This window comes from Hypoxylon trugodes (assembly GCF_022578975.1).
Source record: "Hypoxylon trugodes strain CBS 135444 unplaced genomic scaffold F4822scaffold_11, whole genome shotgun sequence".
NCBI lineage: Eukaryota > Fungi > Ascomycota > Sordariomycetes > Xylariales > Hypoxylaceae > Hypoxylon > Hypoxylon trugodes.
In genome coordinates, this window is record NW_026250026.1 from 362,954 (window position 1) to 390,444 (window position 27,491).

Sequence of the window (27,491 nt, forward strand, 5' to 3'; positions counted from 1 at the left end):
ATGAAAAGGGTTTTCAGGTTGGTGTCGTCCCAAACGCTCACGTGGGTGTCATAACCATATTTACCTACGATACACAATTTACCCCCCCCCCCCCCCCCCCCCCCAACACCAACGCACTAATCATTTCCACAAGGATTCAATACATCTTATGCGGAGCCTTATTGCAGACGCAGACAACCTAGCCAAGCTCTACACATTCCGGCTATTTTGAGGCTTCACATTTTCTATTATTCTTTTGTCCTCTTCATTTCGGAATCTTCGGTCAATACGAGTTATCACGTTGAAATATTGAATTGATGTCAATTCTCTCGTGACACACATAGGAACACAAAACTAGCGCAATGATTTATCAATCCATACATCGATAAATGAGTAGATGTAAATTTTCATACATACACTAACGAAGTCGACGATAGTTCTTGTCAACCACGGCTCGGAATTGAATTTTTGGCAAACGAGGCTTGCAGCCAAGTGGCTCCCCCTCCTAATAGTATCATTTTATTCAGCTAAAGACAACCTACTACCATTCGGGCTTACGCGGAAATGCAGTCAACGGAGAACTTTCCAGCGAGTAGCGAACACCAAGTCGGATTTCATATCCGGACAAGTTATATTGACATCCGAGACACCGATAATGGTAGGGCTGCTATGCAGATGAGATAGATTATGGACATTTGAGAATACGATTCTTTGGCTTCAATATCGACGGTCTCATGTTGCACTGCCGCCATCTTTTATGCTAGGGATCCCGTACTTTCCTCCCTTTCATTGCGGAGATAACTTGGGCAAATTGGATGTGGCGCTGACTGGTAACAGCTTACTTTTGGCAGCAAATATTGACCGTAAAGATCAATAATTGCAATTGTTATGTTCGTGAATGTCGACGTCTCATCAATGAAGCTTCCAGGGGGGGGGGAGGGTTCGGATAACCCCTGTCCACCTGGAAAATTCTGCTATTCTTCTTCCTTCGCTCAGCGGCTCAAATGCGAGCCAAAGAGAGCTCTCATGTCCCAACGCTAGTACAAATCCGCCGCACTGTAAGCAATCCTCCGGGTCAACTCCCGTAATCCGCACTCAAAAGTTTATTGATCCAGCCATAACTCGGAGTAAAAGACATACCAAACTAGTAAATACCCTTAACTACGTGTCAAGGCCCAACTTGGTTGAATAGGCCTTGCCGAGCTGCAACCAAATCCATGCTAGTGAACAAATTCTGCTATTCTATTCACGATCACATCCCCATCAATTTGATACTATTTCATTTGGGTATTCACATGTACTATGCCTTTTCCAGGACTCTGCTTACGAAGTCCCTAATCCTCGCTCCCTTAAGAACCAAAGTAGGAATCTCATCAGTGCCATTATCATAGTAATAGAGGATAAATCAGGAGATATTTGATACCTATCGCTGAAACGCGAGGAATATACGGACGGAGCGCTATGTATTCCGCACCGCACTCGAGTCACACGACTAGAGTACACTTGAAATTCATTAAGAAACGTTTTGTAGGCAGCATATCGTGGTGGTAGTTAGCTCCGGCCGATTTACGCATTGTATCAGTCCCAGATATTTATAGGCATCAAATAAGCACACCTAGGTGGTAGGCGAACTCTTTGAAGACTCGTACACCGACGCAGGCGGAAATGGCCCCCTATTTTTTGAGAATCGATCTGGCAGCCTGCTTAATGTAGAAGGACCCCTACCTTTACTTACTCAGGTACCCAAGTAGGCAATAAAAGAGCGCTGATGAATAAGTATTCACCCATTTGATACGGTCATCATAGGGGGGGCTTGTCTCATATGTAGGTGACATATGCACAAGCGGACGACGTACTCTATCACCTAATTACCTAAGTCAAAGATTTTCACTTAGATAATAAGTAACAAATGTAAGTAACAAATGATGCAATGAGGGCGAAGTACCGTACATTGTCATCCAGCTTCCGTTATTGGATTTCTACTGCCGGCATAGAAGCAATCCAGTCAGCAAGGATCAGGATCCAGAGATCCAACGTGCCTTCAGATTAGGAGCCCATCCATCCTATCTCCCATTCATCGAAAGCGAGAGGTTCTACAACGTTTCTTCAACAGTCGCAGTCGCATCTCCTATATTATGCATGTTGGTGGTTATTCACTTGGTCCTGTATGAACTTTATCACTTTCGAGGAGGCTCTGACGAGAGGCGGGGCCAGGATGTAGATCCTTCAATCCTCTTTCAGTCCTACGACCCAATACTTCTGCCCTTGCTCAAAAGTGGTCACGATATGGCCACCATGTTTTTTTGATGTATGAAAAAAATTCTTTGACGATGAGAAGGGCCTCGTAAGAGCTTTGGTTTGAAGGCCTTATCTCACACCGAAGGTAGATGACCTAAGCAATCACTTCCCAGCTGAAGGTTACCTTCCTACCCAAAACATAGAGACGAGAGAAAAAAAAACGCATTAGATACAATACAATCAAGCTTAGCAAACTGCCGCTTAAGCAGCGCACATATCTATCCTAGTAGAGAAGCAAGAGTATTCTTCCATGTGAGAAATGGTGTGACTTAAAGAGCAATCTATACGATACTTGATCGACCTGGCTAAGCATCTGATTCTCAGCATATGCGAGGCTTATACACCTCGGAGGCCTTCAAACGTCCTCTACATACCACGAATGGAAAACGAAACATGTCATGAGCCAATCCACGGATGTAGCGACATCATAATTAACATATATCATTATACATCGAATGGTTGAAGCGAGCCACCAAAAACCAGGCCAAATCCATCATCGTAGTAATGAATACGAGCTTGGGTCGCAGCTAGGCGTACGTCAACCAACCAACTCACCCTTCCGATCTCAACACTTGGGTACAGACAGACGGACGTTTGGCGAGATGTGAGAAGCATTGAAAAAAATTCCGGGTTTATATTATTGTCCGCTTCTCGGCTGAGACCTTGCGGCTAAATTGTGTGCAACGTCGTACGATGATAGTGTGCCCGCCGTCCCGGCCCTACGGAGCGCGGAGGGCGTGGTCGTTCGAACCTTGGGGGAACTATCCCTGAATAAAGTAAAAGAGATCGATTTGTGGATCTTTGAATTTCCTTCTGTTCCGATGGGACGTGGTTGAACTGAAGCTATTGTGTGGGGAGCCGACCTGGTCTGCTTTGCCAAGAGACGCTGTTTCCCACGCCGGAACTGTTCCCGTACGGCTACATCTTGAGGCGTCAGGGTTATATGCGTATTCGTAACCGAAGAGGGCCTTTCCGGGACCCGGAGGGATGGTGAGTTTGATGCTATCTGCGTTTTGAGACTACATACAGTATCTAGGGTGAATCATCACTAGACGGCGATGTTGCGAATACGAACCAGTACAACTTGTAGACTTATCCATCTAGAAACACATTAATTTTACCGGCTAGTCGAAGTGATTAGGGCAGCCATGATGTGATTTCACCCATCGTAGATCCGTCTTGGGGAACAGGGGAGATTTGCCAATTGTCGCCGGTGTCGTCCTTACCACGTGAATAATGAAGGGGTGAAGTCTCATAGCCCTATTTGGATTGCGTACTCATAGAATATACAATGGGAAGAAAATCAATACTAGTTGTAGTTAATGGGCACTTAATGGCTCACAGGTTTGATTAGACTTATCTCTTTCGCGATTGGCATCACTACTATTGCTGGGATGGTTTAGACAATAGTGAGCGCAGAAAATCCATATTAACGCCAACAGTGCGTAGTTGTAGTGTTAGTGTATCTCTTGGCTAGTAGAGATAAATGCACCCGTACATAGTTCGTTCTATTCATATACAATCAATGATCACGAAGGGTAACCTTAGAAACAACATAGTCTGTGTAACCTCATTCGTTATATCAAGCTTTAAGACTAGAAATGGGGTTTTATCCTAACGTCCCTTGAATTCTATTACATATGCCATTCTGAGAGCGGATTGGGACATGGCTACTTCATTAACATCGGTCCCAATATGAGATATTTCGACTTGAATACCAACAACTAGATACCAAATAGATACCTAGGTATATAGCGTATCTTGTTGTACGTAGAACTAACAATACCCTACCACGAGCTCGGAGGTCTCTTGAAACTGTGGCTTGTAGCGGATGGGTTCTAGAACTTCTCGGCACAGGACACGTGGATTCGGGGCAGGCCTAGATCAATAGGGGCTCATGTCCGTCGTGTCCGTAAAGCGTTCGATAGAGAGTGCCTAGTGCTCTTCAATATTACTACTCGAAATCTTCTAGAGCCTACTTGGAACATTCCCAGCTGACAATACCTATGATCCTAGTTTGAAATCGACGTGTTTCGTTGCAGACACCGGAAAACTCGCTCTCAAGGTTTGGCGGGACTAGAATCCTCATTTCAGCGATTTGTGTAAACTATTACGGCGTCGGTATGTTCAATTGAGTAGATGGTGAAGCTCCCCAGTTCGCGATAGTGAAATTAATGGGAACGGGCTGGGGTACAGCCGGAAGGGAACGTCCAACTCAGGAATCGAACTACTCCTAGTCGAGGCCTGAATTCGTCACACATGATTGTCCAAGGACCAACGAGGGGTCGGGGTCCCAACGAGCCCACAGTCGATCCGATAGCTGGCCTCGTGGCATACCTCTTCCGCCGTTCCCGACCTATTAGCCCGTAATGGCCGACACCACCGCAGCACACCGAGAATCGTCAACAATGCTCCTGGTCTCAATTTCACACTTCTCGCGATAGGCGCTTCAATGACGACGATTTGACTGAAGGAAGGCCGCCTTCAAATTAATATTATATTATTGATTCCATAGGGGTTCTTTTGATATTAAATTGTGCTGGCTATGGTTGATAAGTAACTGATGGTGTTGATTTATTCGAATAGGTTAGGTATTGTCTATTCATAATAAGATCGGGGCTGGATATTGGAACCGTCCATGGCTTTTCCCGGCCCCGTCCTGTTTCTTTCTCCCGTGGCGTGAGATTAGATACGTTCGTGGCAACTGGATAACTACGTGCTTCCCTAGAGGATTGATTTCGGCGATGTAGATAAAGGGTGAGTGATGCCGAGGATGGGCGTTCGAATTGAAATGCCGAACTCAGGCTTTGGTTCTTATTCTCTTGCTTGCTCGTAATGCTCTAGCTGAGACACCCTCTTCAATTTTTACTGTTTCTGCAACCGTAATCTGTTGTCTCTTTCGCGGGCGAGACACGGGTTTCTCAGCTGAAATATTTTGTTTGACTTCATCAACTTCAATTTTGACGTCAACTTCCTTTGTTTTGCCCGCTGCTTGCTCCGAGAATGATTTTAAATTGGCAGTAAAAAGGACTGACTGCGCCCATCCCGCTTGTTGACCCCAGATCTTTCGAAAATGATCACCGACAGAGTCGTACATGACTTTGGAAAAGGTCTTCGTCTTGACCTTGCCAAACTTGTAGTCTCTCTGTGCGATCTGCCATACGTGTGTGTCCACAGGAACTGCCTCCCCCCAGCCAAGGCCCATTAGACAGACACAATCTGCAACTTTTGGCCCAACTCCTGCGAGAAGGAGAAGCTGCTCGTGGGCGTGTCTATAGGTAGGTGGTTCGGAAGCATTCGTCATATCCCAACCCGGATTCTCAGGATTGATCAAGCTTTCAAGCCACCCTTTCGGTCTCTCCTCGGTAACTATACGGGCCGTCTCTGCGATGTACTTGGCCCTGTAACCAAATCCTAGTTCTCTGAGATGGGCCTCTACTTTTTTCCCACTCAGAGCTTGCGGAGTTGGAAAATCGTGAAACGCTTCGTCACCAATATGCCCGATTAATGGGCCGTAATGATTGCAGAGTTTGTGAGCCTATAGGGTGTTAAGAGAACTCAAATATTACTGAGACCAACGAATGAGGGTTAATCACTCATAACATACCATCTGTGAGATACGAGAAATATTGTTGTTACTACTGCAAATAAAGGCTACCAATGCTTCCCACGGGTCTTGACTTAAAATTCTGATTCCTGTGAATTTTGGCGCTTTCTTTCGGAAGTTGGGATCAGACCCAGACCATTGGTCATATAGCGAAGCCACTGGTTAGGTTAATAACTGTTAGCAACTGTTATGAGACTATTTAAGAAATATAAATCTCCAAATGCTAATAGAGATGGTAATACTTACAGTCATGCTTTAAACTAAAATAATGTCTAATAAATGCTTCAGTATCATCCTCGCTGTCAATCTTAGGGCCGTCCTCGATAGATAATGGAGGTGTCAAGGTTGGTGTATTGATTGCGGGTGAGTTCACTTTGTAGTGAAGATAATTCTTATCTTGCTTTAACGAAAGCAATCGGCCATAGAGAACACAGTTCCTAAAATAACCATTAATATTTGTTCATTATTGGGGATGGAATGAATTTATACCATTCATCGCCTATTTTACGCCAACGAAAGGACTGTCCACATCGGAGGGTTGTTTCAATACATAGGTCAGTTAAACTTAGGGGTAGCTTTCGCCATTCAGATACCCTTATAGGTGACATCCCGCGATTAATCAATTTAATAGGATTGTGGTCCCTTTAGCATACCAAAAAAAAACCAAAAAAGACAACAACAACAAAAAAGTAAAAATAGTTGATGGTTGGATCTAATCGCAGGAAGCTTCGATATTGTTCGTATTTACGATATAAGCGTAGGTCGTTACTTACAGATGTTGATATCTAAAAGGGGTATTAATGTTTGATGTTATTTCGCCCCTTCCTTTTCACCAGAAATCCCTAAAAAGTCCCTAAAGAGGAAAGCGGGGCATTCCATCTGGTAAATCTTATACAGCTAAACCAAATCGGGGCTAGCCACATGTACATGGTACGACATGAGCCACTCAGCGGCTTCCGACCTGGGCAAACTTCCGACGAGACTTGCCAAAAATTCTATTTTCCAGCCTCGTTGCAGCAAAGCTCCACTGTCAACAGCTCAACCTATCTCACACTCCAGATTAGAGATTGGAGCTTCTTGTTCTCTTTCAATCTTCTCGGCGCCCTGTTGAGTCGCCTTGCCGATTTCTGATCAACATCCTTTTCATTTTCAATTCTTTACCGTATCATATTTTTCTTAGAGGGAGTTGAATTGTCATCATGAACGGCGACACCTATTCATCTCGAGGTAAGTAATTCTCTTAATTCTTAGGATCTTATCATCATTGTTTGAATTAATCCAACTAATATACTTTATTTTAGATGGCCGTCATGGTTCCTCTCGAGATTATCCTCGCGATGATCGTCGGGACCGAGGCGATAGAGGTGATAGAAGAGAACGAAGACGAAGTAGATCACCTCGTCGATCGCATCGCGACGCGAGAGATGAAGACGCATACGCATCTAGCCGCAGCCATCGAGACCGCGAGCGCGAAGATCGCTACGGAGGAGGAGGAGGAGCTGGTGGTGGCGGTGGTGGTGGTGGTGGTGGACGCGACCGTAGAGACCGCGAATGGGATCGCGACCGCGGTTCGAGAAGGGATAACCGCCGCGACGACCCTGGCCGACCACCTCGACGCGATCGCGACTTATTCGAGGATCGACGTGGCGATAGACGGGATCGTGAGAGAATCGAGCGAAACCGAGACGACGATCTGTTTGCGCAGAATCGACGCGGACGAAGTCCCACACCGCCGCCGAAAAAACGCGAACCGACTCCAGACTTGACAGACATTATCCCCGTTCTAGACCGCAAGCGACGTATGACCCAATGGGATATCAAACCTCCAGGTTACGAGAATGTCACCGCCGAACAAGCTAAACTATCTGGAATGTTCCCCCTACCGGGCGCGCCGAGACAGCAGCCCATGGACCCTACAAAACTACAAGCTTTCATGAATCAACCAGGCGGTGCGGTGAACAGCGCAGCACTGAAGCCAGGTAATTCCCGGCAAAGCAAGCGGCTTATTGTCTACAACCTTCCTCCGGGATCAACCGAAGAAAGTGTCATGAGCTTCTTCAACCTCCAATTAAATGGATTAAATGTTATTGAGAGTACCGATCCATGTGTTCTATGTCAAATTTCCAAGGACCAGACGTTTGCTCTTCTCGAATTCCGACATGCTTCGGAAGCTACTGTTGCCCTTGCTTTCGATGGTATCTCAATGGAGGCAGATGATCCTATGAACGGCACTGCTAATGGCAGTGGGCGTGGCTTGAAGATACAACGACCGAAAGACTATATTGTGCCAGCCATTGCCGACGATGCCCCGTACAAACCTGGTGTCGTTTCGAACGTGGTTATTGACACGCCGAACAAGATAAGCATTGGAAACCTACCCCCTTACTTGACCGAGGACCAAGTCATGGAGCTTTTGACCTCGTTTGGCGAGCTTAAGGCGTTGGCTTTGGTTAAAGATACGGGTACCGATGAATCTCGCGTAAGTAATGTAATCTACGTAGCCCTTTTCTGATTACGGTATGCTAATTGTTGGCAGGGTGTTGCGTTTTGTGAATTCGTCGACCCTGCAGCGACGGACATCGCTATTCAGGGTCTGAATGGCATGGTTATCGGCGATAAAAACCTCAAGGTGAGAAAGGCCAGTATTGGTATCACCCAAGTAGCTGGTGTCGAAATGGGTGTGAATGCCATGTCCATGTTGGCGGGAACTACTGCCAGCGACTCAGAGGAATCCCGGGTCTTGCAGCTACTCAACATGGTAACACCGGAAGAACTAATGGACAGCGAAGATTACCAAGGTAATTTTCCTCTCCCATTTTATACGCTATACTTTGCTAACATGTCTCAGAAATATGCGAAGATGTCCAGGAGGAATGTTCTAAATTTGGCCAGATCATTGACCTCAAGGTTCCTCGACCTACTGGTGGCAGCCGACAATCTGCTGGAGTTGGTAAGATTTATGTTAAATACGATACAACAGCATCCGCAAAGAAAGCCTTACAGGCCCTTGCTGGCCGAAAGTTTGCCGACAGAACCGTGGTAACGACGTACTTTCCAGAGGTAAGCATTTCTATTCCTGGTATGTTGGATCACCGCTGACTTATTGCAAATAGGAGAACTTCGAGGTTGGAGCTTGGTAATGAAAAAGGGGTTCGTTCATGCTACATTTCGTCCTTACGTGTGGTAGCTTAATATTACGAAGACATAAGTTGCGGAAGGTTAGGCTGAGTGTCGTAACAATTTACAAGTTGCGATTTGTACAACAACACACGTCCAACGGGAGAGGCGTCCTAATGAGGCGAATTCTATAGCACTAACCGGCTTTTTAACTGCTGGGAGCGCTCATCGTTCATTAGAGCGACATAATAGCAGTCGTTCAGATTCCTCGCATAAAAGTGTCAACTAACAACAAGGCTACTACGATTACGCCAGCTGATTTCGACCGACTCTCGATTAAAATAGGGGTGCCTAGATAGGTGCCTAATACATAGGTAGGTAGGAGGTATGGTTAGAGTTGCTTAGTTGCTACCCAATATTGTCATTTTCGATTAGTGACAGTGACAAGTTGCTTCTAGAATTATGTGGACTGTTGATCGCAAGCCTAAGCGGACCGTGCTTCTTTGTACTAAACGAGTCATTCACTCAAAAAAAATCTTTCATATATTAAGCATCTCTTGGCTTCGACGAATATCGATAGGAGGATCTGAAACTTTGAACGATGAAGTTATGTCGTTTCCATTTAGGCCAATAATATGGCAATAAGCCAATGTTTTACCGAATATTACTGTTTGTCAATGGACCATTACTTTAGAATGACCGTATTGTTACGTAAATGTTACCTCTAGGCCTTGGCTCTTTATTATTCTGAATTGTGATACATTCATTAAAACTTCAAAATAATTGTATGCGGGACGGTGTATAAAAGCTCCGACCGACTAGTCTCCCTACATATATGCTTACTCCTGTCAACCAAACAACTCATTCGAATTCGAAACATTCAAATCTGAGACATAAAATCCACCGACGTCATCATGTCTAAACCAACGATGTCAAATTACCTACTCGAGAGCCCTGGTATGACCGATCTTCGGGAGCGAGCTACGCAATCTCAATTTCTCAGTCTCGCCGGTCAAGGTCGGCTTCCACCCGAGATACTCAGCCAATGGTTAGCCCAAGATAGGCTCTACGCCCAGGCGTACATCCGATTCGCTGGAGGTTTAATATCCCGCGTTCAGCTTCCGATCAAGATAGGCGACCAGGATAATTCTAAGACATTGCAATGGAGAATTCTCTCGTTGCTGCAGACCGCTCTTGCGGGTGTAACGAGGGAGCTGCAGTTTTTCGAAGAGACTGCCAAGAAATATGGCTTGGATCTTGAGGGGTTAGGGCCGGTGGCTGAAGGCGGTAACCTATCAAATAAATCGGCGGGTTTTGCGCCAAATAAGGTGACGCAGAATTACATCGATCTGTTCGACTCGTTCACTGCGCAGCCGCATGGAGATCGGGATAAGACGCTTCTGGGCGGGCTGGTTGTGCTTTGGGCTACGGAGAGAATTTACCTAGACGCTTGGACTTATGCGAAGCAGCAGGCTGAGGAAAATGCGAACACGGATGGGGATCTTGATGGTGGGGCTTTAAGAAAGGAGTTCATACCAAATTGGACTTCGGAAGAGTTCCAGGCTTTTGTGAAGGAGTGTCAAGACTGTCTAGATGCGTACGCTACTATCCAAGACGAAGATACAGAAGAAGTTGGCGCTGCGGAGGCCATGTGTCTATTCAAGAAGGTCTTGGTACTAGAGGAATCATTTTGGCCGATGGTGGCTTGAAGAGGGGTTTGATATCTAGAACGAAGGCATGGCCTTGGTACTAAGGGATGCAAACACTCGAATAACCCCACAACTATTCATATATGTTTGTTGATAAATAGCCTTTAAACTCATTGTCTATTGAAAGACTAGACGAATCTATAGTTGATTGAGACTTGACTTGTTAGGATTTAGATTTGAATGTGAATTTGTTAGTGAAAGTTTGACCTCTAGTAGCTTGGTCCGTGCCACAAATGTATCATGTATCGCCCAATTCGAAGTCGAGGTCGTACTTACCGTCCCCATATTTAAGGGTTGTCGGGGAAACAATCGCCGCTATAATCAAAACAGTCAACAAGGGACTAGGGGTAAACCATATTACCTAGGTATTTAATCCGTTCGGGTCGCGCCACGCCTCATCAATTCCTTCGAAATTAACAACGAGGTATACTAACATTGTAGGTCTTTTCGGGGGAGATTCAATTCGACACTATCGCCCTTGTCGCCATTCTTATATCTCAAATTGAAGATGGCTGCTGGCGATCTAATTGATTTCGACATTATCGAAGGCCAGAAGGAAAATATTCAATCCTTACCTGGTGGGCGATCAGCAAAGAAACTCGCTGAGGTCTTCTCACCGTCTCCTCTACACAAACTCAACACACCTACACCTACCGACACCAAAAACATCAACGATTGTATTCGAGCCGAGTACGAGGAAGAGCTAGCAAACATCTCCGAGTCGGATGATCCTCTCGACGTCTTCGACAGATACGTAAGGTGGACTTTTGACGCATATCCATCCGCACAAGCTACTCCTCAATCGCAACTACACACTCTACTTGAGCGCGCCACCAAAGCTTTCATCGGATCGGCGCAATACAAGAACGACCCCCGATACCTAAAGCTGTGGTTACATTACATCCGATTCTTTTCCGATTCACCTCGTGAGACTTACGTTTTCCTTTCACGTCACAATATCGGTGAGGGGCTAGCTCTATTCTACGAAGAATACGCCGCTTGGCTGGAAAGTGCGGGCCGCTGGGCACAAGCCGAAGAAGTATATAAACTAGGCATCGAGCGTGAAGCGCGACCGGTGCAGAGATTAGTTCGCAAGTTCGGCGAATTCGAACAGAGGCGCGCGCAACAACCCGACGGAGCGAACGCACCATCATCGCCGGCACTTCCTACAGTCCGACCAGCGCTCGTCGCTAAGATTGATCCTTTCGGGGCTTCTGCGCGACCGGTAGATCCACAAGCTCCAAGGCCAAACATGGGTGTTGGTGGTCAATCTTCTAAGCCCGGCAAGGCTAAACTTGCTGTCTTCTCGGATGCTGGATCTGAGGGCAGCGCAATGTCGAAGGTGGGTGAGGGTGCAAAGGGATGGGACACAATAGGGTCATTGGCAGATCGCAAAAAGGAAAATGTAGTGGGAGCAACGCCTTGGGTGGGAGAAACGTTGACGACGCAAGTGAAGAAGAGCAGTGGTCCAAAAATGTCTGTGTTTCGGGATCCTGTAAGTTAACGAACTCCTTTCCCATGTGGCAATGGCCAATTTGTTGATCATAGCAGGACTAATGTGTGGCCATTGTGCGATTGTGTAAATTCAGTCTTTATCCAGAATAGCAGAGTCTCATATTGTTATTGCCCCATCTAAGCACCAAGTAATTGTGAATTCCCAAAGCGGAAAAAGAGAACGTGTCTTTGTTAACCTCGAGGCTATTTACCCAACCCCTGAAGAGCCTGGCACTGAGCTAAGCTTTGAGGAATTATGGGCTGCCAATCAGGGTTGGCTGGATGTGAGTTGGGAGGACGACAGCATTGTTGACGACGGGCAACAAGAACTACACGTCGGCCAACCGACGGAAGTAGATTTGCTTAGTCGACAAATGGCAGAAAAACTAGTGGTGCACCAGGACATAGTAGAACTTGACGAGAATGGTGCGATTAAAAACCAACCCAAACCTACCAAGACCAAAAAGAAGAAAATGATGGAGGTCAACGAAACACAAATCAGTAAGTTCACCAAAAAACAATCCCCTTTACTACTTTGTCCTCCCTAAATTGCAATCCTCGAACAAGATAATTGATCCATTATTTTCATTTTTACAGTTAAAGCCAAGCTGGACTCGCCATCTGGTCCCAAGTTGAAGAAGAGAAGTAATGCTCACTCAGAGCCTACTATGACGATGCATACCAGACAAGCTACCGACGAGATCTACGATCTCTTTAATGCCCCCATCAAGACCGTAGAGGAACGCAACGAAGACACTGACGATGAAGATTACATGACCGACGGTGATTACACCAGCGGCGGAGAAAGCGTCAACACTACCAGACGTATTTCGACGAGTGAAGCCGGCGACGATGAGACTTCGGATGTGAAGAGTGTGAGCGAATGGTCTGAGTTCACTGCACAGAAGCACATTCCAAAAATAGATGGTGAAGGTGAAAGTGACGATGAAGATGAGGACCAAGGCGAACAAAGCGAATCTGAGTCGTCAGACCTAATCGACACAAAGGACGACGATGACGACGAATATGACCCCGACTCACCTCCTAAGACCAGAACCAGATTCATCCCCATCCCCCCCGAGGATTATGAAGCTCCTACACGACCGTATAGGGACCCGGCCGAAGTGGCTAACAACCGTCTTCCGTTCATGACCCCTATTACGGAACGTACAGAATCTTCACTCGGCCTCATCACTGAAGGGAAGCCCCGTTACACCAACACGAAGACTCCTACCAGAAGAGATCATGATGCTTACCTAGCTGAGGAGGATGAAGAAGACGATGAGGACTTTGGGCCGCTGAGTAGCCCTCTGCGCGAAGTCCTCAACGAAGCTCGTTCTCCCGTAAGTATCGGAGAGCCTCTAATCAAGAAGCTGAAGACTGCTGCTGCTGCCACACCCCCGAGTCAACGAAAGGGAAAGGAGTTGCCTAAGGGACCAATCATCAAGGAGTCGCAATGCAATCCTGTTGACACGGCTATTAGAGAGGAGATCCTCGCACGTATGCAGCCCTCTCTCAGCTCGTATTCTGGATTCTATGATCACCGTACCGAACGATGCGACAAGGGATCCGAGATCCGCAAGTTCGCCAAGGCTGTATCGAAGTCAGGAAGCAAGAGAGAGAACGATAAGACTAGTACTCTTCACACTCCGCCTGTTCTCGAGTTCCCTGAGATCATGGGTGAATATACTCTTAAGCGAGAGCTCGGTGCCGGCGCCTTTGCTCCCGTCTACCTTGTCGAGAATTCGGCTCCTGAAGGCGATGAGAATGATGAGAACACCCCCAAGGTCGCCATGGGTAAAGGCGCTTTCGCGACAACCCACCGTTCCGCCCTTGAGGCACTGAAGATGGAGCAACCGCCTACGACTTGGGAGTTCCACATGATGCGACTCGCGGCGACTCGTCTAGGTCCGCAGCACCGCGCTACGACGTCTATCTCAGCTGCCCATGAACTACACCTGTACCAGGACGAATGTTTCCTGATTCTACCGTTCCACCCGCACGGCACACTCCTCGATGTTGTCAACTTCTTCACCGAGACCTCCAAGGCGCCTATGGACGAGTCGCTTGCCATGTTCTTTAGTATCGAACTCTTGCGCACCGTCGAAGCCTTGCACACTAAGAACATCCTCCACGGCGATCTTAAACCCGACAATTGCCTCCTACGTATCGATGAACACGTATCCACTCTATCCGGCCAATGGCACGCCGACGGCTCCGGCGGCTGGGACGGTCGAGGCGTAACATTAATCGACTTCGGCCGCGGAATCGACATGCACGCATTCGACCCGGACGTGCAATTCGTCGCAGACTGGAAGACAGACGCACATGACTGCGCCGAAGTCCGCGACGGTCGTCCCTGGACGTTCCAACTCGACTACCACGGGCTCGCTGGTACTATCCACACTCTTCTCTTCGGAAAGTACATCGAGACTATCCGCGCCGATCAAGGCGGTTTAGGAACGTCGGCGAGCCGTCGGTACAAGATTCGCGAGCCGTTGAAGCGTTACTGGCAGACCGAGATCTGGATTGAGTGTTTCGATGTCCTACTTAACCCCGCTAGTCACGTAGACGCCGAGGATGGTAGGAAGATGCCTGTGCTTCGGGGTATGCGACGTGTTCGCGAGCGGATGGAGAAGTGGCTTGAGAGTAATTGCGAGAAAGGCGTTGGATTGAGAGGCTTGATGGCGCGGATTGAGGGTATGGCGAAGGCGAGGAAGCATTGATTCCGACTTCGGACTTTGCCTGTATGCTTTTTCTTTTTCAGTTCGCCGTTCTGTTTCGAGCTATACCGCTTTTAATAGTTTTTGCTTTTTTATATCGACATGGCTTGTTGTTGTACAAAGACACGGGAGGAGAGGAGAGGGGAAGGAAGAATGACATCACGACGATCACAGATTGATATGACCGATGATGAAGGGGACATAGGCATTTCTCGGATGCATCGCATTGCATTGCCAGGCGTTACGAGTTCGAGTTTGATATTGAAAATTCAGGCTCGAGGGGGGTTGTTTGAATACTACGTGATTTCTAGTCTAGGATTCACAAAATACTGAATATTCATTTGCACACCACATTGGTATTCAGTAGAAGGGAGTGGTAGTAGTGGCCTGATTTTTCTCTTTTCATTGTTTTTAATCCCCTTTTCGCACGAGGGTTCGGGTGGAATTAGCTACGTTGTTTTTACATACCCATACCCAATACGCCTTGCCTTAGTTTTTCCAGATCAATAATAGAACACTTATGAAATACATAACCTGAAATCTTTAGTTACACTGGATTAGGACGTGAATTGTTTTGTTGATTTAATCTGAATCTTCATCATCAGATGCTTTAGCTTTCTTCTTGCCTCGTCTCTTGGCAGCAAGGCCGCCTTTCTTTGCATCCTTCGCGCTTTTACGATCAACTTGATCTTGAATCTTCGCGCGCTCGGAAGCGCCTTCAGCTTGTAGACGCTTGTCAAGGGCTTTGAACTCATCGCTATCTGTGTCCATACCGATGAGACTCTCAAGTAATTTGATTTCGTCAGCCCAGATTTGCTTGTCCTCGACGGTCTTCCCATCGGGGCCTTTACGGTCGATGGGCGTTTCAAGAACCATCGGCATTCCTTGAAATTCGGCGTGGTTCATTACATTGTGAAAGGCGCGAAGACCTAAGAAACCTGTGCCGATATTGGCGTGCAAGTCCCGGTGCGAGTCAAAAGGCGCTTTGCTATCATTAAGGTGGAAGGCCTTAAGGTACGAGGCTCCTACAATGTTATTAAATTTGGTCATTGTCTCTTCGAAAGCTTCTGGCGAGCGCAAGTCGTAACCTGCGGCGAAAGCATGGCACTATCGTAATCGGGTTAGCATCGTCTGTCTATATTAAAAGACCCAAGGGATAAATCCGGGGCGATTTAAAATAACTTGATTGGTAGGCTAGTCAAGTTACTTACCGTATCTATGCAAACTCCAACCCGGCTCTTGTCTTCCACAAGCTCTATGATGTCACGAAGGTCTTCAAACGAACAGCCAATGACATTGCCTTGTCCGGCCATGTTTTCCAATACCGTGATTACAGTGGACGTTGCCTTATGGGCCTTATTGAGTTGCTTGGCGATCCGCCCGATAGCATCTGCCCTGGCATCTCCATTTGTATTTCCCGGGTGGAAATTATACAACTTGACACCAAGCGATTCGCATCGTTGTAAGTCGTCTAGGAAGGATGTATATGCCTGGTCCGCCTTTTCCTTTTCGGCTTGAGCCAGGTTCACTAAATAGGAACCATGTGGAAGGCAGTGCTTATGAACCTCAAATTTGTGTTCCTTTGACAGGGAATGGAATCCGTCAAGAGCCTCAGGCGTTATAGGAGGGTTGACCCATTTGCGTTGCGACTTCAAGAATAGAGCAAATGAATTCGCCCCAATATGTACGGCGTTGTTGATTGAATTTTGTACACCTAGAAAATTATAGTTGAGTCAGCCTCGAAGAAGTTTGAAATTGAATAGCTAGGGACCCTGGGCTATTACTAACCTCCTGCGGCGCTGACGTGGGCACCAATATACATGGACTTCTTAAGAGTATTGATTATTGTACGCTTAGCAAGCGCCATGAGGTCTTCGGCTTTTGCCTTGGTAGTGGTTTTTCGCTTCTTCCCGGATTTTGGTTCCTCGGTACCAGGTTCGCCCACGTGCTCGGGATTCTCGGTTGCCTTCCGCTTTTTGGCAGATTTAACTTCCTCGGCAGCGACAGGCTCGTCGATGTCGTCGTCGATCGGTTCTTCGACAGCTTGACGCTTTGACGATTTGGATTTCGGGGTGCCTTTCGCAGGAGCGGCGATCCCGGCGGCGGTAGTAGCTTTGTCAACGATAGCCTTCTTAACTCGAGATGACTGATGAGGAGGCATTGTGAATACTTGTTTCTCCCACGTGCTGAAATCAATCGATACAATTGGGCATACAATGAGAAAACTCCAAGTTTTATGGAATCATGACAGTTGATTCGGAAATGAAACCGTAGACACTAGGAAGTAAGGAGGTCTATAATTGGTGTTGAGTAAAATAGGTATGTGATCTTGGTAAGTGAATGAATTAATTGAATTTCATGACGCGCCGGGACGCGAGAAGGAATGGCTCGTAGTCACGTGTTTCAATTAAACTCTTATTATAAATTCTTATCGATTAGGATGGTTACCTAAAGTTAGGTTCAATGCCATGTGCGTTCAGTTGATGATTTCCGACGATCCGTGCCAACTTTGCAAAAAATGCCTTGGTTTGGAAACTGCAAGACATTGAGGCTGATAGTGAACGAATCATGATATTCGATTATCAATTGTATATAATTGACAGATTATAATTGATATGTAAGTAAGATTCTCCCATGATCATCATCAGCTCTTGTCATTTGATTCTTCTAGAACGTTGAGAATTGAGAGATATCGTATGAGAGAGCGGCGACCGAGCACGCCGAGGGCCCTCTGTTGACCCTCTTGTGGGCAGTGCTTATCTTATCTCACGATACTCTTATGTGTGTGACCTGCCCCAGCGTTTAGCTTTTCAAGGGTCGGTTACTCACAGATCGTATTTGAAAAGGAAGGAGTGGATGGGGTACGTACCGTCTAATAAAGTTCAATTAGGTACCTAGGTACATAGTAAGATAAACAAACACATTAAACAAGTCAATCAAACAAAAAAAGGGCCTGGCCTTATTATTTCTTGACCCTCCCCGCGCCATGCCCCTATTCCCATTTATTATCGAAACACGATTCAATACATAATATGGTTGATTCACACAACGTAACATATTTAAATATATCTGCGCACACACGCGACCAGCGACAAAAATTGCAAGAGATCACACGATCACTTGCGAATTCGGGTAAAGTCATTCTTGGTCGAGACTCACAAGCGTCTTGCCTAGAAAAATGGCTGCATCGCCTAGCAGTGCTAGGCAATTAAAAATGCGTTGCGTGCAGCGCCGAGGAAAAGCTTAGCAAGTGGTGTAATGATGCGTAAAGCGGTGCTTGACGAGGGGAGGAAACGCATTATTGGCCAACCAACGACCCGAACCAACCTCTTCTTAGCACCTTTCATCCGACCTAGCCCGCTACTACTACGCTGCTACCGCTGCTACTACTGCTAAGCAGAGCGGGGGTACCCTCTCCAAGCAGTATTCTTTCTCGTAGAAATCTTCCCTCGGCAGGCCGCTCGCCTTCGGTGACTAGCATCCCAGTTAAATCCCAGTCCCATTGAACCTCCAAACCAACGTCGGCCCGCATAAGGTCCCTGTTCTCGCCTCGCGTACCTTCACACCTTATCTTACTAGATGTGGTACTTATGACAGTGGACAGGAGTTAGCCTCCTTTTAGCGTCTTGCAGGGGCATCTGCCGAATCATCTGGCCCAGGGGGAAAACGTGTTTCAATTCTCTTCCCTGATTGGTTCACATTTCGCCATCTCAGATCCAAAGATTTGCTCTGCGGAGTCCCAGCATTCGAACGTCTACGCAGTATCAAAGATTAGTTTCCCGCGCCCCAGGTACCTCTGAGCGGACACACCTAGTCTTTTTTTACGTCAACGACAGAAAAAATACCCATACCGATCCGAGCTGCCGTTTTTAGATTTTATCCTTGAACGCTGTTACTCATGGAAATTACATTACACTTGTGTCTCTTTGTTTTTTCTCTGACCGAGACTTGATTGCTATTGATGAAACGTGTCGAGGGATGGGGCCACGAAAAACTGACAAGCCGATAAGTACAACAACAATTGGTTCGTTGGTTATAGTGAACTCCTATCGGTATCTACGGGCATATTATGTCTCAAGACATGGAGGTCAATGATGTTGCCCGAATAGAGAGTAACAACCTGATATCTAGGTCGCTGACGCGGGCGAAGCATGCTCATTGCCCAGAGGCTGGCTGAGACCCGCAGTAACGGAGGAGGGTACGTATGATACGCAAGGGACGTCGGTCCCCTAAACAAGCCAAGGACGGCTTTTGTGGGGGACTGCAGCTTGCCAGTCAGGAGCCAAGAATCCCCATCGTGCCCAGTACCACCTAGTTCACTGACCTAGTAACTAGTTTCGTACCGGATCGTAGCATCTCTGATCGATGGAAACATATACCCTTCGACAAGTAGCTCGCCACGGCCGCTCCGTAGGAATTTTCCACACAAACCCATCCTTCACTTTTATATAACTCTGTGGGTTTGACCATTCTCGTCTCACAAAGTGCTTCTTGATTTCCTTTTTCTTCCATATCATTAACCGCACTAAAGCATTCGTGCTTCGGTTGCTGTCTTGTCACACATAAAAGAGAGCGCTGCACGGCATCTCATTAGTCGCGTGCTCGTCCTACATAACGAGACAGCCTTATCCGCTCGTTCCTAGGGCCAAGACAACGGCGCCCGCCTCATACCTATTGCCAATTTTTACTTTTATAACGACAGGAACCTATCACAATAGACTTTGATCGCGGCCTATTAAATATCAGTTTGAATTAATCAATCTTTCTAATACCCGATCATCCTTCTCAGTCTCACCTTACCTCGCCTCCCCTCTTATCTATCCGTCAATCTCTTAATTCACAAACGTCCCAATGGCGAAATTTCTTCGCCGACATCACGAACACGATCCCCCGATTGGGGAGATTCCCGTTCCCCATGGCCCCGAAACTGGCGATGAACACCAGCACTACCCTCGAAGGCATTCCGCTAGCTATGCCACCGAGCACGAGAGACAGATTTTCGCGCACTTGACACATCCCGACGATTCATACACAGAAGAGGGTGTCTACTGGGCTGATCTACCCTTCTGGAAGCGCTTCTCTTTCGTCAACAAGGTCAACAGCGATGAAAGCAGAGCCGAAGCCCAGGGCATCTGGGCTATGTTCAAGAATGATCCTCTAAGCCCTGTCTCTTGGTATTTCCGAAATGCCGTCCTCCCTGGTGCTGGTTTGGGTCTCGAGGGTTACGTTCTTTTCTCAATTGGAAACTTGGAACCCTTGTTCGATAAAGTATGGACGACATGCTGGCCGAAGACCGGCACAGAGTGTAGCACCAATTGGGTTGCTGCTGTGACTTATCTCGAAATCGTCGGTATCATGGTTGGCCAAGTCGCCGTCGGAGTAAGTTTTATCTACTTCCCACAACGCACCTGAGAGGCTTCAATCGCGCGAACTAGTACTAATATCTCATTTTTGTAGATTATTGGTGATTGGATCGGTCGACGATGGGGTTTAATACAAGACGCTTTGGTCATGTTGCTTGGTCTTCTCATGTTGACTGGTTCTTGGGGCACAACGCTTCAGGGCTGGGTCATCATGTATGCTTGGTCTTTGTTCGTTTATGGTATGTCATCTCGGATTATTAACTGCGGAAGTTTAGGTTTCGTGATAGCTAACTTTTGCGATGCTTAGGTATCGGTGTCGGTGGTGAATACCCCATCACAGCTACTTCATCCATGGAAAACGCCGTTTCTTCTGGCAGACTGTCGACAAGAGATGACCGTCTCCACCGTGGCCGAAAGGTTACTATGGCATTTTTGATGCAGGGTTGGGGTCAATTCGTCAACCAAGTCGTGCTCATCGTTCTTCTGGTCATTTTCAACCGCGGCTCCGGCGACCCCCCTTACTCTATGACTGCTACCCAGTACGCCTTCCGATTGTCGTTCGCCTTCCCCGCCATCGGCACTCTATGGCTAGCCTACTACCGTACCTATAAGATGAAGTCTGCTAGCAAGCACCTCGAGGCTGCCAAGAAGAAGGCTAAGGTAACTGGATACGATGTTCAGTCCCTAAAGATGACCTTCGGCAACTTCGGTGGACGTCTCTTCGCTACCGCTGGTGGATGGTTCTGCAATGACGTGTTCTTTTACGGCAACAAGCTCTTCCAAGGTAAGAACTCTCGCAGGATCCGGTGTCAACGCACACGCTAACTCATAACCTTAGGTCAATTCATTAATGTCATCTCGAATAATCCTAAGTCGATTATGACGACCTGGACGTGGAACTTGGTCAACGTTGTTGTTTCGCTCGCTGGATACTATGCGGCTTCCATGATGATCGACAACAAAATGTACGGAAGAAAAACCATGCAGCAGATCGGCTTCTTGATGTGCTTCATCATGTTCGCTGTACCGGCCTTCAAGTACGACTACTACACCAGCCCTGCGGGAATTCACGCTTTCCAGGCCATGTACTTCCTATCATCTTTCTTCAACCAATTCGGTCCCAACTCGGTCACTTTCCTCGTTGCTGGAGAGGTTTACCCGACTCAAGTCCGAGCTAGCGCCCACGGTTTCTCAGCCATGATTGGAAAGGCTGGTGCTCTTCTGGCTTCGGTTCTGTACAACTACATCGGCGACCAGACCAAGTTCTACGTCGTTCCGTGGTTTGGTCTTGCTGGTATGGTTATCACCTCGATCTGGCTGCCCGACACCACCGGTCTTGACCTTAAGGAGCAAGAGCGCCGATGGCAATACATCCTTGACGGTCGTCCTGACGAATACCACGGCATTGCCATTCACCCCCAGCATCTTTCTCTTTGGGAGAAATGGACTGGTGTCGGCAAGAACTACCACCCCGACCTCGACTTAAAGGCTAAGATTCGGGATATGCGCGCCGACTGGGAGGAGCGTGAAGCTGCCCGAGCCGCTAGCGACGAGGAATCCGCTACTCCCTTCGATGACGATGATGACTACACCCACGAGATCTACAACTACTTCAAGGGTAACACTAGTAACAGCGTCAACTCCTTGAAGGGTGAGAAGCCCCGAGGAAATGGTGCTGCATCGCCTTCTCGATCGAATGATGCGCCGAGTGATAGAACACTCGATGACCCATCCCACGAACCTAAACCCAAAGAGTCTGCCTCTTCAGACTAAACTGGGGGAAAGGGGATCATGTATTTAGTTAGAGCGTGTGGGTTTCTCTTCTTTTCAGGCTAATCCGGAACTGGGATGAATATACCCTCATCGACTGAGGGGTAGAACTGGGATGAAGTATGAGTTTTTAGAATTGTTACAGTCGATCGATAGCATGGCGTTACAGGCGGGAGGGATTGTTGTAAGAGATACACAATTGAGTTAAGTACATTAGGGTTTGTTGAATGTATAAGACTTTCGTCTTTTAAACTTCTTCTTAAGTGTCTTCATTGTGAATTGTTTAAGTTAACTGTCGTATGATAATGGAATGGACTAAGAATAGTTAGAATCAAGTGACTACGCGTAAATGGGTTGCTATAATGATCGCGTTTGAAAAGTGGAGACAGTTTAGTATTGGACCCGACCGAGGGGCAAAAAGAATCATTTTCCTCTTTCATGCATAACTCTTACTTACATTTATTAGGTAATTATCTACCTTACTCGCTGACGACTTAGATATTTTAATACCAAATTCGCAATGACACTCTTTAATTTAAATCTATGATATGCCCAATTGCGCGAGAAACCAATCAAAGTCCTCCACACGATGCCTGCTCCGACAACATCGAAACCGATAACGCCCCGGAGGCAGTCGAAACTCAACTTTGGCGCAGCTGGTGCCAAGGGGAAGACACCGATCGCGAAGAAGAAGCAGCCGGCCAATGGGAATATACTTAACTTCTTCCAGAAAGTGGAAGTAGAAGAGCAATTATTCTGCGCTGATCCCACGAATGCTTCTATTGCTACTACTACTACCACCACGCGCCCCGTCGTTGTACCGATACCGACGTCACCGAAGACTGAAGAGGACGATTTATTTGGAGATGGGGAGTTTGCCGAGGATGGCATAGAAGAAACAAGGTCGCCGAAACGGAGGAAGTTGAGCCATAACGGAATTGAGAATATATCAAGTGGTCTTGAAATCGATCGTAGCGAAAAGTCCGAACCGACAAAATCTACACCTCCCGAACAGACGCAGGCACGGACAAAACGGACTCGAGCGAAGGGGCCGTTTTTAGTCGACTCCGATAGCGAAGACGACGATGTCGAACTACCAACATCGAGAAATACAGAAGATACTGAAATAACTGCCACAGCTTTAAAAGCCCAAGATGTAGTGGAGAAGCCAAGATCAGTATTCGTACCGAAACTACCAGTCGACGAGAGTTGTCCCGAGATCCCCGATATTCCACCACTTAAACAAGATGAATCTGTATACGAAGAATTTAAAGACCTCGATGATATGGATGGTTTATTCGATGACGCGGACGAATTCGACGACGGCGAAGAGTACCGGGAAAGACGATTTATGGAAGAGCAGGCAAGGCTCGAGGCGGAAGAGGCAGGGAACTACACTTCAGACGGCATGATAGATGAATTCCAAGCCGTTGAAGGCGTCGTGGAGACATGTCCATTGTGTCAAGCCAGCTTGGTTGGAATATCGTCCGATCAAGCTACGATCCATGTAAATGCTTGTCTAGATGGCAACCCGATACCCCTTCCAAAACCGGAAGATCCGCTGCCCTCAGACACCGTTGATGCGCCGGAGGTCAGCAAACGATTTGCTAAAGCCGCTATTCCTCGACCTGGTCAGGCGAATCCTATTAATCTTGGAACTACTGCGAATCAATCTACCTCAGCTTTTAGCAAATTGATGTCGGGACATGCTGAAGATGCGGCGTGGGCTTCTGCTGCAGCTGCTGAGCATGCATCGCGTGGAAAACCTGCGTACCAACGGACATGTCCCTTCTACAAGATCATGCCGGGGTTCTCTATATGTGTTGATGCTTTCCGGTATGGCGCCGTAAAAGGCTGCAACGCATACTTCCTCAGCCATTTTCATAGTGACCACTACATTGGCTTGACGGCCAATTGGTCTCACGGGCCGATCTACTGCAGTAAGGTGACGGGAAGTCTTGTCAAAAATCAACTCCGAACTGCTGCGAAATGGGTCAAGGAGCTCGAGTTCGAAGAAACGGTCGAGATTCCTGGGACGGAAGGAGTGACAGTAACTATGTTACCAGCCAACCATTGTCCAGGTAGTTCGTTGTTTCTCTTCGAGAAGCCCATTGGCAAGGGACCCAACAAGAAAAAGCAGCGCATATTACACTGCGGTGACTTTCGAGCTTGTCGGGTGCATGTCAACCATTCGCTACTGAAACCTGATATACTCGATGCTGTCTCGGGTAAGACGAAACAGCAGAAAATCGACGTCTGCTATTTAGATACAACATACCTCAACCCACGATATTCCTTTCCTCCACAAGACGATGTTATCTCATCATGCGCTGAATTCTGCAAGTCTATATCAGAAGACGCCGGCGCCGCGAATGATGCATTAAACGGAGTACAAGAAAAAGGCTCAGTAAGCAAGTTCTTCAAGAAAGAAAACCAAAACTCCTCATCCGACTCCAAACCCGAAACCAAGCCTCCCAAAGACCGCCTCCTCGTGATCTGCGGCACGTATTCAATCGGCAAAGAACGCATCTGCAAAGCCATCGCGCAAGCCCTCGGAACCAAAATCTTTGCCTCGGCTGCGAAAATCAAAATCTGCTCCCAACTCGGTGACCCAGAGCTCACGGCGCTTATGACGTCGAACCCGCTCGAAGCGCAAGTGCATATGCAGATGCTAATGGAACTCCGCGCGGAAACTCTCCAAGAGTACTTGGATGGGTATAAACCGCATTTCACCCGCATCGTGGGCTTTCGTCCTAGCGGTTGGAATTATAGGGGGGCGGGTGGCGCGAAGAATATGCCGGCGAATATGTCACCCGGAAGTGTTGCCACAGCGAGTATTCTCCATGGACCGGCTTGGCGTACCAGGTTTAAGAAAGCGGATTTAGTGCCCCAGAGGGGGAGTACGAAGGAGGCTATGTGTTTCGGTGTGCCGTATTCGGAACATAGCAGTTTTCGCGAATTGGCGTTGTTCCTGACGACACTGAGGGTCGAGAAGGTGGTTCCTACAGTGAATGTGGGGAGTGAAGCTGGGAGGAGACGGATGAAGGGCTGGATTGATAGGTGGCTTGCTGATCGGAGGAGAGGGGGTGTGGTTAGGGTGCTCGAGGGCGATGGTGACGGTGAAGATGAAGAGAAGGAAGAAGATAAAGAAGGGCTTTGGGATGGGAAAGATGGAAAGGGGGGAGGTGTCTGGTGGTAGTCGCAGACACCGTACCGCCGACATGGACTATGCGAAGTTGTCTTGGGCACCTTAGTAGATCGGTGTCCAAGAATATTAAAGAAAACTGCTTAATACGTATAGATTCGTTGAGTTAGGAAGTGTAAACTACCTAGGTAATGGAATTAACATGACTATACTTGGCCGCGATCACGAAATTGGTACGAAACACGAAACGTTTTGTAGGGTCATAATCGGGATTATGGGTGCCGTCTATTATGCCAAACCCGCCTCATACTCCACGAAAGCTTCTTCCGTTCTTGTAGTAGTAAGCGCGTTACTCATCTTCTATTCCCCTATACTGCGCCGTGTATGTGTCGATGAGCTTCGGGTTTGATCACTATCAGCAGCGAGGTCGTCGTGATGAGCCATACCCATGAATCATAACCAAAGCCATAATGCTGCTTGCTGATCTAACTTTTCTTTGTCTCGTAGTCTCTATGACACCTGTTCACTTCCCCTTTCCTGCTTGTTGTGCGGCTTCTATTGCAAGTGTTAGTTTTCTGATATTATCGACGGAAGAGCGTAGGGGATATAGAGATGAGGAAGGTGGACACAAACCTCTTCTTGTCGCGTCTTCAAGTAGCGGCACATCTACCGCGTTGGCGGGAAGATGCACATATCTCACAACCGAACCTCGAATGAAGACATTCTTGACCGAGCTCTAGAATATTTTGCGTTAGTACTGCCAAAACTAGATCGCTGCATTTTTCTGTTAAGATTATAGCTAACGATGATGGGGGAACGGAAGGTAGAAGGATGTCAAGGTGGTCTCCAGATAGCCGTCAAAAATAGTCCTCCGTTTGAATGATAATTATAAATACCAAGAACGAGATCCTGGCCGCGAAATAGATTCATACTTCGAATCTTCAACTCACCAGATGCGGATACTTAATCTCCTCCACGACCTGAATTTCGTCAAGTTTGATGTTGAGGTACTGATCGACACTCTTCAGGGTGCCCCGGATCTGAATATCATTCTTAAGCTCGACTGTCACCTCGTGGTCGATGAGTGTCTTGAAAAAACTGATCGGTTTCCAATCATGTCAGCAATTTGCCTTTCATTCCCTATATCCCTCTCGTCTTTCTTTTATTCCTTCATATCCTATCTCTTCGCCTAGGGATGATATTGGATTATGGGTCCCATGCTGTGAATAGTTCACGTGACAATACTTGGGGAGTACTGTAGCGCTCATTTCGGGCAGCGTCGCGAACAGAAGTGAGCGTATGTACCAACACCATGTCCTCATACCACCCCACGCTTGGGATGCACCAAACAGCCCCAATCGTTCGACGCCGTCCTAATATCATAGCCACCTCGATGCGAAGAGAGAGGTTTCCATAAAAACAGTGTGCCCAAGAGGGAGGATTTCAGAAGCCTAGATAATTGAAATGACATACCTGAAAAATAGCATTCTGTGAATTGATAATTGATTATGTCTTCCGGCACGAATATGATCTTGGTATTCCAGGTTTGTATTATGGTTGGATTTAAATGCGAAGCCCGATTGATTCGACGAGATGTCTTTGTTAAGGATTAGAGGACGTACCTTACCTCCATACGAAATAAAAATGGAGCTTAGATCTTTAGTTGCACATTCACGTGACGATAGCGCCGTAAAAATGGTCACCACACCCACCGTTACTAGACAGTGGACAGCAGTGGAACACTAATCTCATCTACGAATTGAACACATTTTTACTTTAAAACCTTAAATAAAATAATGTATAAGTATAACTGAGCTTTTAAATTTGTAAAACTTTGTTCATTACGCATAAAATGTATTTAAACACATGTGACGGTGTAGAAGTGCAAAGCTTGTACTTCGTATTGTGCCTATGTTTTCTCATTCCCTGTTCATCCGGCGACGGATACCATTGGAAATCTATGTCCATCTCGATATCCCCAGCGTGGGGGTCCAGGTTTCCACCGAGATCCTTTTCTTCCAATCTTAGCAGGGCTTTTTTCATCATTTCTGCTTCCTTTTTTTCCCCTCTGCATTTGTCTCCTAAACGCAACGCCTCCCCTTTCGCCTAAGCACACCTTTGGTAGCCTGACCACTTGTGTGCGCCCCCCTTCACAAAAATACAGCCCGCCCAAAAGTAGTGGACACGAAAGAGAAAAAAAAAAGCATAAAACAAAGGACGATGAAGAAAAAAAAGCAACCGCAACAAGAGCTGTCGAATAAGGGGGTATCCATCCGTTCATCTCAT

At 47.0% G+C, this 27,491-nt stretch overlaps 8 protein-coding genes across 8 annotated transcripts; 5 read left to right on the top strand and 3 right to left on the bottom strand.

Moving 5' to 3' along the window:
- Window positions 1–4,487: 4,487 nt before the first annotated feature.
- Window positions 4,488–6,676, bottom strand: F4822DRAFT_71355 (DNA glycosylase). The gene is made up of 4 exons (XM_051463881.1): window positions 6,374–6,676; window positions 6,131–6,321; window positions 5,885–6,042; window positions 4,488–5,815 (listed from the first exon to the last, which is right to left on the bottom strand). Exons 1-4 carry the CDS (start codon window positions 6,490–6,492, stop codon window positions 5,078–5,080), a joined length of 1,206 nt encoding a protein of 401 aa, XP_051309053.1. The 5' UTR covers window positions 6,493–6,676; the 3' UTR covers window positions 4,488–5,077.
- A 407-nt stretch (window positions 6,677–7,083) lies between these two features.
- Window positions 7,084–9,024, top strand: F4822DRAFT_434399 (uncharacterized protein; the record flags this gene model as incomplete). The annotated part of the gene is made up of 5 exons (XM_051462002.1): window positions 7,084–7,111; window positions 7,186–8,363; window positions 8,421–8,682; window positions 8,733–8,944; window positions 8,998–9,024. The coding sequence occupies 5 exons, from the start codon at window positions 7,084–7,086 to the stop codon at window positions 9,022–9,024; spliced, it is 1,707 nt and encodes a 568-aa protein (XP_051309054.1).
- A 707-nt stretch (window positions 9,025–9,731) lies between these two features.
- F4822DRAFT_71367 (heme oxygenase-like protein) lies at window positions 9,732–10,905 on the top strand. Its single transcript, XM_051463882.1, has one exon. It carries the CDS (start codon window positions 9,916–9,918, stop codon window positions 10,708–10,710), a length of 795 nt encoding a protein of 264 aa, XP_051309055.1. The 5' UTR covers window positions 9,732–9,915; the 3' UTR covers window positions 10,711–10,905.
- A 313-nt stretch (window positions 10,906–11,218) lies between these two features.
- Window positions 11,219–14,930, top strand: F4822DRAFT_434401 (Mad3/BUB1 homology region 1-domain-containing protein; the record flags this gene model as incomplete). The annotated part of the gene is made up of 3 exons (XM_051462003.1): window positions 11,219–12,205; window positions 12,300–12,705; window positions 12,802–14,930. 3 exons carry the CDS (start codon window positions 11,219–11,221, stop codon window positions 14,928–14,930), a joined length of 3,522 nt encoding a protein of 1,173 aa, XP_051309056.1.
- Window positions 14,931–15,334: 404 nt separating this feature from the next.
- F4822DRAFT_71472 (AP endonuclease) lies at window positions 15,335–17,411 on the bottom strand. Its single transcript, XM_051463884.1, has 3 exons — window positions 16,716–17,411; window positions 16,139–16,641; window positions 15,335–16,034 (listed from the first exon to the last, which is right to left on the bottom strand). The coding sequence occupies exons 1-3, from the start codon at window positions 17,086–17,088 to the stop codon at window positions 15,510–15,512; spliced, it is 1,401 nt and encodes a 466-aa protein (XP_051309057.1). The 5' UTR covers window positions 17,089–17,411; the 3' UTR covers window positions 15,335–15,509.
- A 2,198-nt stretch (window positions 17,412–19,609) lies between these two features.
- On the top strand, window positions 19,610–22,196 carry F4822DRAFT_71442 (MFS general substrate transporter). Its single transcript, XM_051463883.1, has 4 exons — window positions 19,610–20,306; window positions 20,385–20,529; window positions 20,598–21,074; window positions 21,129–22,196. Exons 1-4 carry the CDS (start codon window positions 19,779–19,781, stop codon window positions 22,061–22,063), a joined length of 2,085 nt encoding a protein of 694 aa, XP_051309058.1. The 5' UTR covers window positions 19,610–19,778; the 3' UTR covers window positions 22,064–22,196.
- Window positions 22,197–22,502: 306 nt separating this feature from the next.
- Window positions 22,503–25,363, top strand: F4822DRAFT_420033 (DRMBL-domain-containing protein). Its single transcript, XM_051459665.1, has one exon. The coding sequence runs from the start codon at window positions 22,650–22,652 to the stop codon at window positions 25,257–25,259; it is 2,610 nt and encodes an 869-aa protein (XP_051309059.1). The 5' UTR covers window positions 22,503–22,649; the 3' UTR covers window positions 25,260–25,363.
- Window positions 25,364–27,000, bottom strand: F4822DRAFT_420035 (U6 snRNA-associated Sm-like protein LSm2). The gene is made up of 4 exons (XM_051459666.1): window positions 26,679–27,000; window positions 26,156–26,303; window positions 25,839–25,941; window positions 25,364–25,760 (listed from the first exon to the last, which is right to left on the bottom strand). The coding sequence occupies exons 1-4, from the start codon at window positions 26,690–26,692 to the stop codon at window positions 25,729–25,731; spliced, it is 297 nt and encodes a 98-aa protein (XP_051309060.1). The 5' UTR covers window positions 26,693–27,000; the 3' UTR covers window positions 25,364–25,728.
- Between the last annotated feature and the right edge of the window lie 491 nt (window positions 27,001–27,491).

Bases quoted from the DNA above. Each gene is read 5' to 3' on its own strand.
- F4822DRAFT_71355 (XM_051463881.1), bottom strand. From the start codon at position 6,492: ATGTCACCTATAAGGGTATCTGAATGGCGAAAGCTACCCCTAAGTTTA. The intron at 6,322-6,373 runs GTATAAATTCAT...TGGTTATTTTAG, and splicing joins CGTAAAATAGGCGATGAATG to GAACTGTGTTCTCTATGGCC. The intron at 5,816-5,884 runs GTATGTTATGAG...AACACCCTATAG, and splicing joins TTTCTCGTATCTCACAGATG to GCTCACAAACTCTGCAATCA.
- F4822DRAFT_71367 (XM_051463882.1), top strand. From the start codon at position 9,916: ATGTCTAAACCAACGATGTCAAATTACCTACTCGAGAGCCCTGGTATG.
- F4822DRAFT_71472 (XM_051463884.1), bottom strand. From the start codon at position 17,088: ATGCCTCCTCATCAGTCATCTCGAGTTAAGAAGGCTATCGTTGACAAA. The intron at 16,642-16,715 runs GTTAGTAATAGC...ATAATTTTCTAG, and splicing joins CCACGTCAGCGCCGCAGGAG to GTGTACAAAATTCAATCAAC. The intron at 16,035-16,138 runs GTAAGTAACTTG...CGATTACGATAG, and splicing joins TTGGAGTTTGCATAGATACG to TGCCATGCTTTCGCCGCAGG.
- F4822DRAFT_71442 (XM_051463883.1), top strand. From the start codon at position 19,779: ATGGCGAAATTTCTTCGCCGACATCACGAACACGATCCCCCGATTGGG. The intron at 20,307-20,384 runs GTAAGTTTTATC...TCATTTTTGTAG, and splicing joins TTGGCCAAGTCGCCGTCGGA to ATTATTGGTGATTGGATCGG. The intron at 20,530-20,597 runs GTATGTCATCTC...TGCGATGCTTAG, and splicing joins TTGGTCTTTGTTCGTTTATG to GTATCGGTGTCGGTGGTGAA.
- F4822DRAFT_420033 (XM_051459665.1), top strand. From the start codon at position 22,650: ATGCCTGCTCCGACAACATCGAAACCGATAACGCCCCGGAGGCAGTCG.
- F4822DRAFT_420035 (XM_051459666.1), bottom strand. The intron at 25,942-26,155 runs GTGAGTTGAAGA...AAAATATTCTAG, and splicing joins AGATTAAGTATCCGCATCTG to AGCTCGGTCAAGAATGTCTT. The intron at 25,761-25,838 runs GTTTGTGTCCAC...CACTTGCAATAG, and splicing joins TGAAGACGCGACAAGAAGAG to AAGCCGCACAACAAGCAGGA.